The sequence below is a fragment of the Ipomoea nil genome, unplaced genomic scaffold (genome assembly GCF_001879475.1).
Source record: "Ipomoea nil cultivar Tokyo-kokei standard unplaced genomic scaffold, Asagao_1.1 scaffold3109, whole genome shotgun sequence".
Lineage (NCBI taxonomy): Eukaryota > Viridiplantae > Streptophyta > Magnoliopsida > Solanales > Convolvulaceae > Ipomoea > Ipomoea nil.
The window spans coordinates 435,524-451,649 of NW_017619537.1; the positions used below are offsets into that span (position 1 = coordinate 435,524).

Here is a 16,126-nt window from a genome sequence, read left to right on the forward strand (position 1 = left end):
ACAATATTTATGACTCGACCTCTAAGTATTTTTTTCTAAAATATCTCATTAATTTTTAATATTTTGCCGCTAAAGATTTTTGAATCCATCCCTTGAAATTTCTTTCAAATTTGTCTATGATTTAAAAGTTGTGAATTTTTATCCACTCCATTTAAAAGTTTGCCCATTTCAGACAATGATCCTTGAACAATTGTCCGGCTAGGCCACACCCTACCTAACCTAACCTATTCGGCTTTGGCAGGACTCTTTTAAGTAACAGCCTCGCAATTCGGCTGGGAATCCGCTTTTCACTTCCCACAGCTAGTCATATACCCCTCAACCTCAGGCTCGGTTTTACACTAACATCGGTTTGTATATCCGTTACGGTTTCTCTCCATTTCACTCTTTTCTCATCGGCTTTCAGCTGTATTTTCTCTAGACTAGATGACAAACTCTATAGTGATCGACTAATTCGTCGCTCTTTCTCTATTGTCTTCAGTTCATATTGCTGTGGATGGGAACTAGGGTTCCTGTGCAGCACTACGATTTAAGGTCGGCTGCCGCTTCGTACATCGGAAGCTCACTTCACGACCTCAATGCGGCCGAGGGCCTTGGCGGCGCAGGCGACGACGTGGATAGAGGAGGCGGCGATGTCACCGAGGATAGTCTCGACAACGATGAAGAGTCAACTGCTGTTGTGAGCATTACATTCTCTACTTATTTTTGGTGATTTTTATTCAAAATTCATTTCAATTCCAAGAATATGCATACCTGAGTTTTGCGTTGTAAAAGGATATGCTTACGTTTCTTTGATACAAGTCGGGATCATACTAATACCATGTATGTCAAAGCCATAAAAAAATCAGTCATTGCATTGTCCCCTTGTCAGTGAAATATTAAAATGGAGACTGGTCTAAGTAAACAAGAATAGTTATAAGTTTGAGAATCCGTGAGACTGGTCTAACTGGAAGAGAGGTATGAACTTAATTCAGTTGCAAGACTAATCCCAGGTTTCGTATAGTGAAAGCTACAGTGTTAGTGTGTTACATTTATTTGCTGCAAATTGGGATCAAAATATTGCTGCATCTGTGAAGCTGTGATTTTGTGAAATATGATTCATTGCATTTCCCTCTCTGTAAGAGATGGAAGCTGGGACTGGGTTAAATAAACAAAAACTACTCCATATTAGAGAGTGAGAAAAGTCAAGATGGGACTAATTGAAGTCTGACAAAGACTATTAATTTATCAATGCATGGCTTTCTTATGCACATTACTTCCATCCAAAGTCAGAATCAGCCCCACTCCCTTTCTAACTAGAAGTGAACACATAAAAGCTCTGCTCTTCTCTTAGAAATGGTGTAATTATAACCTGTTGGATATGCAATAGAAACTAATTGCCACTTTGTTGTTATTCTTTAAATTTTGAAAGGTTGACCCACATCTCTGTGAGGAATGATTCTCTTTCTATATTATGGATTTTTTTTGGGGTACATTTGAGGGGAATGGAGATTGAACTTGTTAGACATCTCATGTGGAGTCTCAAGCCTACATTGTGGTTTGTTCTCTTTCTAGATTATCCTTTAGTTATCTTTAACCATTATAATAATATGTAGTTAGTAGTAATTAGTTGTTAAAGAAGTATGTTCATTGTTGTGAAGGTGGTTCAATATATTTGTGCTACCCAATATTACCAAACTGAACCAATATGTTGGGTGTGTTAATAAGATGATTGGGTGGAGTGGTGCATTTTGAAGAGCATAATTGTTGGAGTATCGTTACGCTCCAAATTTATTTATTTATTTTGGATATTCTAATAGTGTTCATTCATTTATTCTATATTGTGCCTTATTTATAATAAATAATAATTCTATTGTTATCTTAAACTAAATACTTGTTGCACACTTTCTTTCAGGACTGCATGCACGAAACATTCAGAAACTCTCTACCACTTCACGATGTAGCAGTGGAGGAAAATCAAACTAGCCTAGCAAGTAGTGGATCTTTGAGGGATCCCTACAACATTGTAACCAATGAGGGTGAGATAAGTTTTCAATTTTTTGATTTGCCTTTAAAATATTAATCATAATTGTATGGATTTTTAGAATGAATGATCCCTTTTTTGGACCAGATGTTTCACCAATCGAGTCAGCAAGAGCAAGATTTCTAGACATCGTTGTAGATCATTTTATTAGCTCACATGTAGTTGAAGTGTTAGATATGGAGTCTGACTATGTGGCACAATCTTCTCAAGATAAACTGAATAAGAGGAAGCCGAGAGAAATTCGTCATGAAGGTGACCCTCGACATGTTTTGCCTTTGATGTATGTGGCAAACATGTATGAAACATTGGTTGGTGAAGTGAACTTAAGGCTATCTTCCTTGAATGGAATGCGTGAAAAAACCATCGGTGTGGCCCTTGAAGCAGCTGGTGGCTTGTATAGAAAGCTTGCAAAAAAATTTCCCAGGAAAGGTACAACAATATTTGCTACTTTTCTTTTGTTTAGGATGAAGGATGTTGTGAGGGCGGGAAGGGGTAGGTCAGGGACATAGTTTGACTGTTAGATTTGTGTACTAATACAACATTAGGCTTGTCAGAATGTTTTTCAGCTTCAGCTACTTATCCTATGGAATTCCATGACTTACCCCCTCCTCCCTCTCCCAGTCTCCCCTTGAAAATAGAAAATATGCTATTAACCCTTTTATCCCCTAATATCTCTCTTTCCTGGTCAAGAGCAGAAAGGAAAAAAAGGTAAAAAAAAAAAAAAGAAGAAGAAAAAGAGTGGTGACAGCATTTTGCTTTATGTGTCAAGAATAAAGTGAGTGCTGAATGATATTAGCCATTTAGCCATAAGACTCTTGCATCATGCAGGATTTGAGGATTTTTTTGTTTACTACAGGATCTTGCATGTATAAACGTCGGGAATTGGCAACTTCTTTTGAAACACGGTCAAGATTTCCCGAATTAGTAATACAGGAGAAGAAGCGTGTTCGTTTTGTTGTTGTTAATGGTCTAGCTATTGTTGAGAGACCAACAAGTATGCGCATTGATGATATTGAGTGGTATATGAGAATAATGACCATTTTTTTTATTGCTTTGCAACTTCATTAATGTCTCTAATGCCCACCAGTCTCTTTGGCTGATTTTTTATTGATAGCATTTTCTGAATATGCTTGGCATGAAAATATCAACATCTTTCACCATGCCTTATTTTTTATGCTGTTGCCTTGAATCTTTCTATCCCCACATATATTATTTATTTTTTTGTAAGTTTGTTCCCCCTGTATAATTTAGTGTACTGAGTATTGCAAAAAACTTTCAATATCTTTTTCCCTTAATCTTTTTTTTTAACAAAAGTATATTGGGGAATTATTGTTCACCCATCTCTGTCAAGTCAAAAAAATTTTGAGTTAATATGGCACTGCAATAAAATTTATATCAAATAGATCCATCACATGTTGCTATGTGCTACCATACATGTGTTAAGTGTATTTTGTATTGTGAATCTAGCAGGGAAAAATGCAATTAGAAATCTGGGTCACTGCACTGCAAGCTTGATTGATATGCATACCCCTGAACTTTGTGCAATCTGAAATCACTGAAAAGCATATGCTTTTAGCTGTCTACATGGCGGAAATACTAGATTCACTGCCCTAACTAAATTTGCAAGCAACATCAATTGAGTTATGATTCTTGTTACATGATCAACCATCCATTTTTGTTTTCTTAATTAGATATCTTCTTAGAGACATTTTTCCTGGTGTAATGTGCATATACTGTGCTTCTCTTTTTATGTTCTCTACTTAGATCCATGATGCTGTCAAAAATGAACTGAGTGTTCTATTTAAATATTGCTATGGTACAAGCATATCCTGTACCTTGACATTCACTTAATGAATTATGCAAAATATACAAAGGAAATGAAGACATTTTTTTCATCTTTTTATATATATATATATATATATTTTAAATATAACCACTATATTGACACTCATTATTATTTAAGCAAAATATTTCAGTTTTATTTGTTGTCAGATATGCTCTTTAAGTTCATTTATCCATGCATCCAGGTTTAAAAGATTGACAGGTCGTAGTGAAGTAGCTGTCTCTCCAAAAGATTACAAGTTCTATGCACCTAGGCACAAGTATAGACGTGTAGCATCAAACTCTATTCCCAACATCCCTGCATTGCCGGTATAATCTAATTCCTCTTTAAATATTTCCATATCTTTTTCCTTAATAGGGATGGAAAGTAAGTGGACAAATAAGTTGTTTACATATTTTCTAGACATTCACGGGAACAGATAATGCCTCTCAGATGGCTGAAGCCCAAGATTATCGTTCTGTCACTGAAGTAAGACATTTATTTTTTAGTCTCTTTATATTGTGTTGGGGGAGAGGGGTGGGGCTTAAGATGGGAAAGAAATTAATTTTGGAAGTAAAAGTCTATCCTAGTTGTTCATCTCAATTAATCTGCATTGTTCTTGTTCAATAGTTTGTGTATCCATTCCCCCTCTTTGCACATTAGTCCTGTGACTGGATTACTATAGAATTATGAAATTTCTTGGTTTTGGGGGTCCTCTTGATGTTGAGCATATAACCATTAATGTGCAATCCAATTATTAGCTTAGGCTTTTAGCTGAGATGGAGCACATGCTTCAATTTGGTATCAGAGCCCGACTGAAGGTCGCGATTATGATCCACGTGTTGCTTGGAACCCACCGCACACGTGAGGGGGCGTGTTGAGTAATGTGCAATCCAATTATTAGCTTAGGCTTTTAGTTGAGATGGAGCACATGCTTCAATTCTCTTGCCCCCAATAGTGTAAGACCTTTTTTTTTTTTTTTTTTTTCTCCAATGTGCTGTATTTTAGCAAAAAGAAGTTTAATGGAAATATATTTCAAATTTTGAAAAAAATTAGTTCTTATATGTAAAATTAAAAGTAAAAATCTTTCTACTTGTTCTTGTAAGTCAAAAAATATTTGTGTTGAAATTTGATGCAACTTGAGCTCAAAAGTCTATTGGAGCTTGTTCAAGAGTTAGCATTTGAATGATGGGATTAGGAAACCTTGTGGACCCGTGTGTAGAGAGATGTTTCAATTTATACTTTCTTTAGAGCTTTTAAAAGTGCAAACCCGTGCAGGGAGCCAAGGATATTTGAGAGCTTTTGTTTATTTTATATATTTCTAAAATTTATTAATTAATTCATTTAATAATTTTTCAGCCACAAAATAGCCATCAGACTCCATCAAAACACCACATGCAGCCAACTTCGCACCAGGATCAATTTCATCCTATTCAGCAGAGCCACCAACACCATATCAACCAAAATCAACACATGGCCAACTTCTCTCACAACCAACATTGTGGACCCCACTCACACTTGCCTGAAATTGCACACACTCAGCACTCTGGATCTATATCATCTCACATGGCTTGCTTACAACCAATAGGTCATGTTGGCAGGCGTATGCATTTACTGGTAAGTCTCCTTTTTTAAGAAGCCGTTTATCTTTTGCATTTTCTTGATTACCTTACAACACTTGTTAAAACTAAATCGATTGTGAAGGGATCTCGACAGGCGGCATCATGAGATGTAAGCTTTATATGTGTTATAGTACTGTGAGAGAGAAAAAGAATACCTTGGAGAGTTCTCCCTCTTTCTGTATGTCTTTAGGGTTAGTCAACCTCCCCTTAAATACTAGCTTGATCTAGACTGATATGGTATGCTAATATTCTAGTTTCTTAAAATATAGGATACTCAATCACACAGAATATTCTATAACACTCCCCCTCAAGTTGGAGCAAAGACATTGATCATGCCCAACTTGTTACACAAATAACTGACTCGAGTTCTAGTAAGGGCCTTCGTGAATAAGTCCCCAAGTTGTTCTCCTGTCTTCACAAATCCTGTGGAGATTAACCCTTGTTGTATCTTCTCACGTACAAAATGACAGTCAATCTCTATGTGCTTAGTCCGTTCATGGAACACCGGGTTTGATGCAATATGAAGAGCAGCTTGGTTATCACACCATAACTTTGCAGGAATTGGAGCTTTGAAACCAGACTCATACAAAAGGTTGTGTATCCACATTACTTCACTCGTTGATTGTGCCATCGCTCTATATTCAGACTCTGCACTCGAACGAGAGACTACATTCTGCTTCTTACTCTTCCAGGAAACTAGATTACCTCCAAAGAAAACACAATATCCAGTTGTTGATCTACGATCCTCTTTGGAACCTGCCCAATCCGTATCAGTAAAACACTCAATCCGAGTGTGACCATGATTCTTATACAAAATTCCGTGTCCCGGAGCTCCCTTTAAGTAACTCAAGATGTGCTCTACAGCTGCCCAGTGATCAATAGTTGGAGATGACATGTACTGACTCAAAACGCTAACTGGGTATGCAATATCTGGACGGGTTACGGTCAAGTAGTTTAGCTTCCCAACCAATCTCCTATACCTCTCAGGATTTTCAAACAATTCCCCTTCCTTTGAAAATTGCAAGTTCGGTATCATGGGAGTATTGCATGGTTTAGTACCTAGTTTTCCTGTTTCAGAGAGTAAGTCAATAACATATTTTCGTTGGGAGAGTAATATACCTGTTTTGTTCCTCATAACTTCAATACCCAGGAAATACTTTAGTGGTCCCAAATCTTTCGTTTGGAATTGACTGTGAAGAAATGACTTGAGAGACAAAATCCCTTCGGTGTCGCTCCCTGTAATGACAATGTCATCTACGTAAACCACCAACCAGATGATACCTGTTTTGGACCACTTGTAGAACATGGAATGATCCGATTTGCCTTTCACCATCCCAAACATCTCAACAACTTGACTAAATTTTCCAAACCATGCACGTGGACTTTGTTTCAGCCCGTACAACGATCGCCGAAGACGACATACTTTCCCAGACTCCCCCTGAGCAACAAACCCAGGAGGTTGCTCCATGTACACCTCTTCATGAAGATCCCCATGCAAAAAGGCGTTCTTGATATCAAGCTGATGCGAAGGCCAATCATGAATGGCAGCCATAGAGATGAGTAACCTGACAGAAGTAAGCTTAGCCACAGGAGAAAAAGTGTCATAATAATCAACTCCATAAGTTTGTGCATATCCCTTAGCCACAAGACGAGCCTTCAATCGAGCCATAGACCCATCAGAATTAACTTTGACAGTAAACACCCATTTACAACCAATAGATCTTTTACCCGCAGGCATAGTGACCACTCCCAAGTACCATTGTGATCCAAAGCGTTCATCTCCTCAATCATGGCATTTCGCCACCCAGGATGGGACAAGGCATCCCTAATAGTCTTAGGAATGGAAATAGACTCAAGGGAAGCAATAAAAGAACACGAGGCATGTGACAGCCTATCATATGATGCAACGGAGGATATAGGATAAGTACAAGTACGTTTACCTTTCCGGGTGGCAATCGGACGGTCATCAATTAAGACTGGATCTGATGACATAGAGATGGTGTCAGGGCACGGAGTCTGTGCCAAGTCTGGAATGGGAGGCGGTGCCGATACGAGTCGAGGTCTACGAGAATACACTTGCAAGTCAGGAGGGGTAGGAACAAGGGAAGGAACAGACGACGTTACCGTATACATCAATATATCATCCTCCTCCCCCTTACGAACAGCATCTGGGGATGAAGGAAAGAAAGGGACGTCCTCATGAAAGACAACATCAATGGAAACAAGGTACCTACCAAGCTCAGGAGAGTAACACCGATACCCCTTTTGCACACGGGAATATCCAAGAAACACACACTTCAAAGACTTGGGATCTAACTTGGTGACATGGGGACGGACATCTCGAACAAAGCACACGCAGCCAAATATACGCGGGTCAACATGGAACATAGGCTTTGAAGGATACAGAGTATGGAAAGGTGTTTTCCCACCCAAGACCGCAGAAGGCATCCGATTAATCAAGAAACAGGCTGTGGAAACGGCATCACTCCAAAACTGCTTAGGAACCCCCATTTGAAACATCAAGGCCCTTGCAGTTTCAAGCAGATGCCGATTTTTGCGTTCAGCAACCCCATTTTGGGAAGGTGTATCAACACAAGAGGACTGATGTAACATACCCTTCTTACGCATATAAGAGACAAAGGGAAAAGAAAAATATTCCTTTGCATTGTCACTACGTAAAACTTTGACAGGAACACCAAATTGAGTCTCAATTTCAACACAGAATCCACAAAACACCTCAAAAAGTTCAGAACGAGACTTCATTAGATATAACCATGTTATTCGGGAAAAATCATCAACAAACGTAACAAAATACTTAAAACCAAGTTTAGAGGTCACAGAACACGGACCCCAAATATCAGAATGCACTAACTCAAAAGGAGCAGACGCTCGTTTGCAAACTCTAGGACTCAAAGGCACGCGATGGTGCTTGGACAACTGACACGACTCACAATGTAAAGAAGACAAACTAGAAAACTGCGAACACAATTTCTTCAACAAGGGAAGGGAAGGATGCCCCAAACGACAATGAGCTTCTACAGGAGTGACAGCACCTGAACAAGCAATAAGCTCTCGCCTCGTGGTGTCAAGAACGTAGAGGCCCCCAGACTCGCGCCCCTTACCAATAACCCTCTTCGTCAAAAGATCCTGAAACAGACAATAATCAGGGAAAAATGTAACAGAACAGTTTAAAGTACGGGTAAGCTGGCTGACTGAAATTAAGTTGAATGAAAAGTTAGGTAGATGCAAAACAGAAGACAAGGGGAGCAAGGGGATGGCGTAATGGTACCGGACCCAAGAACATGGGAGGTAGAACCATCTGCTAAGGTGACGGGGGAACTATGTGGGCGAGAAGAAAGTGTGGAAAACAAACTAGAGTTACCTGTCATATGATCCGTGGCACCCGAGTCTATAACCCACTTGGAGGAGGATGAGAGAAGACACGTAGTTGCATTACCTGAGTCAGCAATAGCAGTGACCGAAGAGGAGGATGAACGCTTTAAAGATTCTCGATACTGAGAGAACTCAGCAAACTCATCAGCAGAGACAGTGACCGTCTTGGAAGACGCCTCAGCGGTGGATGCAACATTAGCAGTCGGATTTCCTCGTTCCCTCAACCATCTCCGACAATCCCTTTTTATGTGGCCAGGCTTATGGCAATAATGACACACAATCCCACCAGAAGTGTATCCCTGAGAATTTTTACCATTCCCACTGCGAGGATGACGGCCAACAAGAGCATTGTTTGACGGGATAGTAGCCTCAAGCACATTTGGTTGCGATTGCACCGATCGACTTAGACGTGGGAAAACATCAGCAAGAGAAGGGATTGTAGAGCTACTAAGAATTGCAGACCTCGCCGTGTCATACTCAGAAGGGAGACCTGCCAAAAAACTCAGAACACCCAACTGTTCACGTTGGGTTTGCTGCTCTTTAATGTCAGCAGTGAATGGCATAAGTTGATTAAGTGCCTCAAAAGTCTTCTTAAATTCCATAAAGTATGCAGGGAGAGACAGATCACGTTTTTCAGTACGGAAAAAAGATTTGCAAACATCATAAACTCGAGTGACATTCCCCTTTCCAGCATACAAGTATTCCAAATACTCCATTAACTCCTTAACAGAGGCACAATGACTAATGAACCCAACAACCCCCTCATCAATAGAATTACGGATTTGTAGGAACAAACGGGCATCATCTCGAACCCAAGAAGCATCTTGGTCAGCCAAAGGTTTGGACAAGTGGTCACTCTTATCCAAACTAGTAAGATAAAGTTTAACGACATGAATCCATTCCAAGTAATTAGAGTCATTAAGCTTACAATCCGTGATTCTAGAACTAACAGGAACTATATCAGTGACAACCACAGATTTATTCTCAGCCATACCCACGAATTTATGACTGCAAACGGAGCAGAAAACACACAGAAAAAGGAGCCTGAAGGGTAACGAAACAACCTGACCTCAGAACCAAAATACCGACGCGAAACTGGTCCAAACTGAGCCCGGAACCGAGATCCCCGAACTCAGGCGACCCTTGGAAGACCGACCGGAAGAAATTTCGGTCGCCGGAGACCCTTCACGCGCCGGCGCGTGGTGGCGGCGGCGGCGGCTGGCGGTGGCGCGTGAGCCTCACGCGCAGGTCGGCTTGGCCTGAAAACTTCCAGTCGAGGTCGCCGGACGATGGCGAGCGGCGGTGGACCGGCGGTAATGACAGGAGACGCCGGAAAAAAAAATTCTATAGCCCTAGCTCTGTTACCATGTTATAGTACTGTGAGAGAGAAAAAGAATACCTTGGAGAGTTCTCCCTCTTTCTGTATGTCTTTAGGGTTAGTCAACCTCCCCTTAAATACTAGCTTGATCTAGACTGATATGGTATGCTAATATTCTAGTTTCCTAAAATATAGGATACTCAATCACACAGAATATTCTATAACAATATGTAAGAGAACTATTGAACTAGAGAAAGATATACATTGACAACAATGATAATGCTCATAAGGTCATATACTCTAGTGATACACTAATGATGGCATACTGCTAAACTAGGACTATGATGAGTGGGGCTACGATATTCTAACACTTCTCATCAAGTTGGAACATATAGATCATGTTAGAGGAATAAGGGTTGTTAGAGAGAGTTGCTCTTAGTCTTACATTTCTGTTTTGAATTATGTGGCCTAGTAGTCTTTAGCCTATGTATAAATAGGTTCTATCTTGTACAGTTTTCACAGTGAGATATATACACAGTTTCATAGTTCAACACTTAACATGGTATCAGAGCGTGGGAAGTGAGAGTGAGTGTCTAGGCTAGGTCAGGGAACGACGGGCGACGCCACTGCAAGAAGTCCGGCCGTCGTCGGAGGTGTCACGCGCTCTCGCCGCAGGACTGCTCCGACTCAACGCGCCGGCGCATGAGGCGGTTTCCGGCGACGTCTCCGATCGATTCTTGGTGCGTCAGTCTCGCCTCGCCGTGCTGGTTCCAGGGAGGTGGGATGTGTTGAAGAAAGTTCCGATCTGGTTGGCTCGTCTATTAAAAGAGGTACGCCAGTGTATTTTTCTGTACTGTGTGAAGAGAGTTGTGCTGGTTTTTGTTCTGAATTTGCTGGGTGAAGATTAAAAATGGCACAAGAAAGGAATATCACAGTGATTTCCACGCCATCTAAATTAATTGACATAGTTTTGGCCCCAGATGGGTCTAATTTTCCTGAGTGGAGGTTTTTGGTTAAAGTAAATTTAGATGGTATGGGAAAGGGTGATCATCTGGAAAAAGAGTGTCCTACAGATGCTACAGCTGGGGACTGGAAAAATACTGATAAAGGATTAATGTCATGTGTAATTAATTGCATTGATAGGAGAATTATTTTATCTATGCAACATTGTCAGACTGTTAAAGAAGTATGGGATTTAGTGAACAAATGGTTTAGTGGAACTAGTAATTTGAGAAAGTTATACCAGTTGTCTCAGGAAGCATATCGATCTAGTCAGAAGGGGCGTGAGCTTAGAGATTACTACTATGACTTTAAGAGTGTATGTGTTGCTTTGTGTGCTGCGATGCCAATAACAAATGATGTGGATGAAATGAAAAAACAACGTGACAAATTACTTGTTTTTAGTTGGATTGCTGGCCTGGATAAAGAATATGATGTCCTTAGATCTCAACTGCTAGGAAATAAGGACTTGGAATCTTTGGATCAATTATTCTCCATGCTACAAAATGCATCGGGAAATAATGATTCAAACGAGCTCCAGGAAAGAAATGCATTTGTGTCACACGGTGGGTGTCTGTGTCTGTCCCTAAAACGTTGTGTCAGGCTATGTCTCATGATGGATGGAAATCTGCTATGGAAGAGGAAATGGCAGCCCTTGAAGAGAATTAGACTTGGGATCTTGTCCATCTCCCCGCTGGGAAGTCTCCAATTGGATGCAAGTGGGTTTACGTTGTCAAGACGAACCCGGATGGGTCGGTTGCTCGGCTTAAAGCGCGGTTGGTGGCTAAAGGGTATGCACAGACTTATGGAGTTGATTACACGGAGACTTTTTCGCCGGTTGTGAAGTTAACGTCTGTGCGGGTCTTTATTTCTCTAGCTACTGTTAATGATTGGCCGCTGTATCAGTTAGATGTCAAGAATGCATTTCTACATGGTGATTTGGCAGAGGAAGTGTATATGGAGCAACCGCCTGGGTTTGTTGCTCAGGGGGAGAACGGGAAGGTTTGTAAGTTGAAGAAGTCCTTGTATGGGTTAAAACAGTCTCCCAGAGCGTGGTTTGGGAGGTTCAGTACTGTCGTTATTGAATTTGGCATGCAACGTAGTGCTTATGATCACACTGTTGTTTATAAGCATTCTAACCGTGGCAGCGTTTTGTTAATTGTCTATGTGGATGATATAGTGATCACAGGTGGTGATGCAACGGGGATTGATGCGCTCAAGTCTTTTCTTAAAAAGAAATTCCATACAAAATATCTGGGAGTATTGAAGTACTTCCTTGGGATAGAGGTTGTTCGTTCTAAGAAAGGTATATTTCTTTCACAACGGAAATATGTGTTGGATCTACTTGAAGAATCTGGGCTCTTAGGGTCGAAGCCTTGCGAGACTCCTATGGACCAGAGTGTTAAGCTTGTAGCCGGTGAGGGGGAGCCTCTTGAAGATCCAGAGCGGTATAGGAGAGTAGTGGGGAAATTAAATTACCTTACTATAACTCGTCCGGATATTGCCTTTCCAGTGAGTGTGGTAAGTCAGTTCATGGCGAATCCAGGAAAAATTCATTGGGAAGCTGCAGTTCGAGTTGTGAAGTATTTAAAGAGTGCTCCTGGGAAAGGAATTTTGTATGCCAATCATGGGCATATGTGTGTTGAGGCCTTCTCTGACGCTGATTGGGCTGGGTCGCCGAGTGACAGGAGGTCGACAACAGGGTATTGCGTGTTCCTTGGTGGCAACCTAGTGTCATGGAAAAGTAAGAAGCAGGGTGTTGTGGCTCGCTCTAGTGCAGAGTCTGAGTATAGAGCAATGGCTCATGTGGCATGTGAGGTGACGTGGTTGTGTAATATTCTTGGGGAGATTGGTGTAGAGGTGAGTAAGCCAGTTCCTTTATGGTGTGACAACAAAGCCGCTATACACATTTCGAGTAATCCTGTGTTTCATGAGCGCACTAAACATATTGAGATAGATTGTCACTTTGTACGGGACAAGGTTCAACAAGGGCTACTTTCTACTGTTCATGTTCGAACTGGTGAGCAGCTGGCGGATGTTCTTACGAAAGGCCTTAGTAGAGCCAGGATTGAGTATATCTGTAACAAGCTGGGCATGATTGACATCTATGCTCCAGCTTGAGGGGGAGTGTTAGAGGAATAAGGGTTGTTAGAGAGAGTTGCTCTTAGTCTTACATTTATGTTTTGAATTATGTGGCCTAGTAGTCTTTAGCCTATGTATGAATAGGTTCTATCTTGTACAGTTTTCACAGTGAGATATATACACAGTTTCATAGTTCAACACTTAACAGATCATATGCACCAAACATGTTATAAACACAATTAATATGAGCTTGAATCCCCAATAGATGATACTCCCCCTTGAAATTTGGGAAGATGAAATTGTAAGCGTGGATATAGGATGATAGTGTGATACATGAATGGTCTCGGGAAAACACAACATTACAATGCTACCCTAGGGAGATGAAGGTACTGGGGATATGTGCCGAATGCAAAGGTTCTCTGGATGAAAATGACAATGTGAAGTAAAACTAATAGCACCAAAAGGCTTTTATGATTTTCAGATTCAGTGAATCTAGACTTCCAATCTTGCTAATACAAATTTGAGGAGAAAAGGAATTTGGATACAAGGGTACTGTATTATTCACACTAACATATGAAGGAAGTTGATAAAAATCATGCAGGAAAGGCAAGTAATCAAATAATCATTCTTGTGGCAGAATTCAAGGAAACATAGGATAAAGAATTGACTGCTTATGTAAATCCTTGCTTATTTTATGGAGCATATAATTAGGAATTGACTAATTATGTAATCAATAATTGATGCTCCTCTACCTTATTTTACATATGGTAATAGATTATAAATAGGGACCATCTCTTAGAAGAGAGGGCATCCAGTAGAATTGGAACAATTAGCTCTAAGTAGCTGTGGGTAAGAATTTATTCTTGTTGGAGGGATATTCTTCGAATTCCCTTGTTTTTCTTTCCTTTGATTTTACTTTATAATATCATAATATCCTAGATTTCTTGGTTCAAATTCATCTTGTCTCTTTACTCGTATCAATTGGTCCGACCTGCCAACCAACACGACAAAATTCGGACTCAAGAGTTCAAGCATTAGAGACGACACACTAAATTGTGTGTCAAGAATTGACCAAGTTGGAGGAGTCCATCTCTAAACTAACCAAGGTGGTTACCTTGTGGCTGCATAGTAATGGGCATGACGTATCCAGTCTTGTCACCAAGGCTGGCTCCAAGATTGAATTCCTGATAGAAAAATCCAACACCATCAAACCACCTATTTACCCCACCACCACAAGTGGCCCCCAACTCACTACCATGAGGATTGAAGTTCCTAACTTCAATGGGATTTGATCAAAGTGATTGTATTGGTGTCTTGCTCAAGAAGAGCATTCCTTTGCTATCCAGCAAACACATGAAGAATTGAAGGGCACAACAGCCTTTGTTAGTAAGGAAGGACCAACATTCCGTGTGTCACAACAACAAACCCCAACATTGAACTTTACTCATGGAAAAATTCAATAGTGATCTCCCCACCCCTCTTGTTAATGAATACCAAGCACAAGTCTATGTCATATTGTCATCCATTCACCACCAAGGCTCTTGTCGACTTTTTTGCCAAGCTACTCTGGTTCTATCTAGATTGCGTTCAACATCGAAGGGCCAAGATGGCCCAAGCCAAAAGGTGTGACTTAGAGTTTGCTAAGGGTAATAATGTCCTGCTTAAGCTCCAACCTCATTGCCACTCTACAATCCAACGTCATATCAACGCTATGCCCTCTGTGGTGTTATGGGCCTCTTTGAATTTTGCAAATATTAGGGGCTATTGCCTACAAATGCGCGTTGCCACGCACATTTAGAGTACACCATGCTTTTCATGGGTCACAACTTGGGAATGTTACACAACATCATGTTTTGCACTCTAGCCTTGAGGACAAGGTTGCTTCATTAGCAATCGGTAATGATACAAATCATGCAGGAAAGGAAAGTAATCAAATAATCATTCTTGTAATGAATTCAAGGAAGCATAGAATAAGGGATTGATTGATTATGTAAATCCTTGCATATTTTATGGAGCATATAATTAGGGATTGACTAATTATAGTCTTGTTGTGAAAGTTATTTTGGCGAGTGTTTATAATTGTAGGGGATTCCTAACTGCATTGAGGGGTAGGTGTTAGTCTATGTCTTCCCTTTGCAAGAGCTTTCTTGGTTCCTTTGAAATTTGATTTGAAAATATTATGAGTTGCTTGAGATTTTCATTTTTAAGCGCTATGAACACTATGTTTAGTTGGATGAGAGAGATGTTTTGCTTAACATAAAAATAATAATAGCAATAGCCTGCTAATTTTCTTCCATGCACTACTTTAAGATGTCTTGTGTCAATACTTTGTTTCAGCCAACTAGTCCTGCCAAGTTCTGTGATGAATGCGGAGCTCCTTATTTGAGGGAAACCTCTAAATACTGCTCGGAATGTGGTGTAAAGAGGTTAGGAATTTGATTTGAATTGAAGTGTGTTGTGTGCACCAAATGATATGATGCCTTACAAAATTTGGTTAGTCGTACTGTAAATGCAAATGCGTGAGAAGTTCTCCTTGTATGTCTTCCCTTTCTGTATATATATAAAACGCAGGTTTTAAGCTTTAGTGAAGTTCTCTCCCTTGTCATCGCTGTGTTGACTAGGAGGGGTTTTTTTAATTCATTTTAGATTGTATTTATATAGCTGATTGTTGTGTAGATTGAAGATCATATGAGAACTATAATAATTGAGGATCATATGAGAACTATAACAATTGAGGATTGTATGAGAGCTATAATTTAAGTGAGAACGTGAAGTTATATGAGAATATGAAAACATATCTTAGTCATATAAAACAAAAGATCAATGACCTTCATTAATTTAATGTTTCATTAATTTAATGTTAATTAGTA

At 40.1% G+C, this 16,126-nt stretch overlaps 1 protein-coding gene across 5 annotated transcripts; it reads left to right on the forward strand.

Annotated features, from left to right (window-relative positions):
- Positions 1–223: 223 nt before the first annotated feature.
- Positions 224–15,970, forward strand: LOC109166846 (uncharacterized protein At2g02148). 5 transcript variants are annotated; one of them, XM_019315728.1, is made up of 9 exons: positions 224–325; positions 479–676; positions 1,892–2,015; positions 2,108–2,449; positions 2,877–3,039; positions 4,048–4,171; positions 4,266–4,331; positions 5,202–5,459; positions 15,594–15,695. In XM_019315728.1, exons 2-9 carry the CDS (start codon positions 494–496, stop codon positions 15,693–15,695), a joined length of 1,362 nt encoding a protein of 453 aa, XP_019171273.1. In that variant the 5' UTR covers positions 224–325; positions 479–493. The 5 variants fall into 5 exon arrangements, with proteins under 5 accessions (XP_019171273.1, XP_019171277.1, XP_019171274.1 ...); XM_019315732.1 differs by having other exon boundaries at positions 232–347; positions 4,282–4,331; positions 15,594–15,682; XM_019315729.1 differs by having other exon boundaries at positions 235–365.
- The last annotated feature ends 156 nt before the right edge of the window (positions 15,971–16,126 follow it).

Excerpts from the sequence above, each read along its gene's own strand:
- LOC109166846 (XM_019315728.1), top strand. The coding sequence starts at position 494 with ATGGGAACTAGGGTTCCTGTGCAGCACTACGATTTAAGGTCGGCTGCC. Across the intron at positions 2,450-2,876 it reads AAAAAAATTTCCCAGGAAAG|GATCTTGCATGTATAAACGT; the intron begins GTACAACAATAT and ends TGTTTACTACAG. Across the intron at positions 3,040-4,047 it reads CGCATTGATGATATTGAGTG|GTTTAAAAGATTGACAGGTC; the intron begins GTATATGAGAAT and ends CCATGCATCCAG.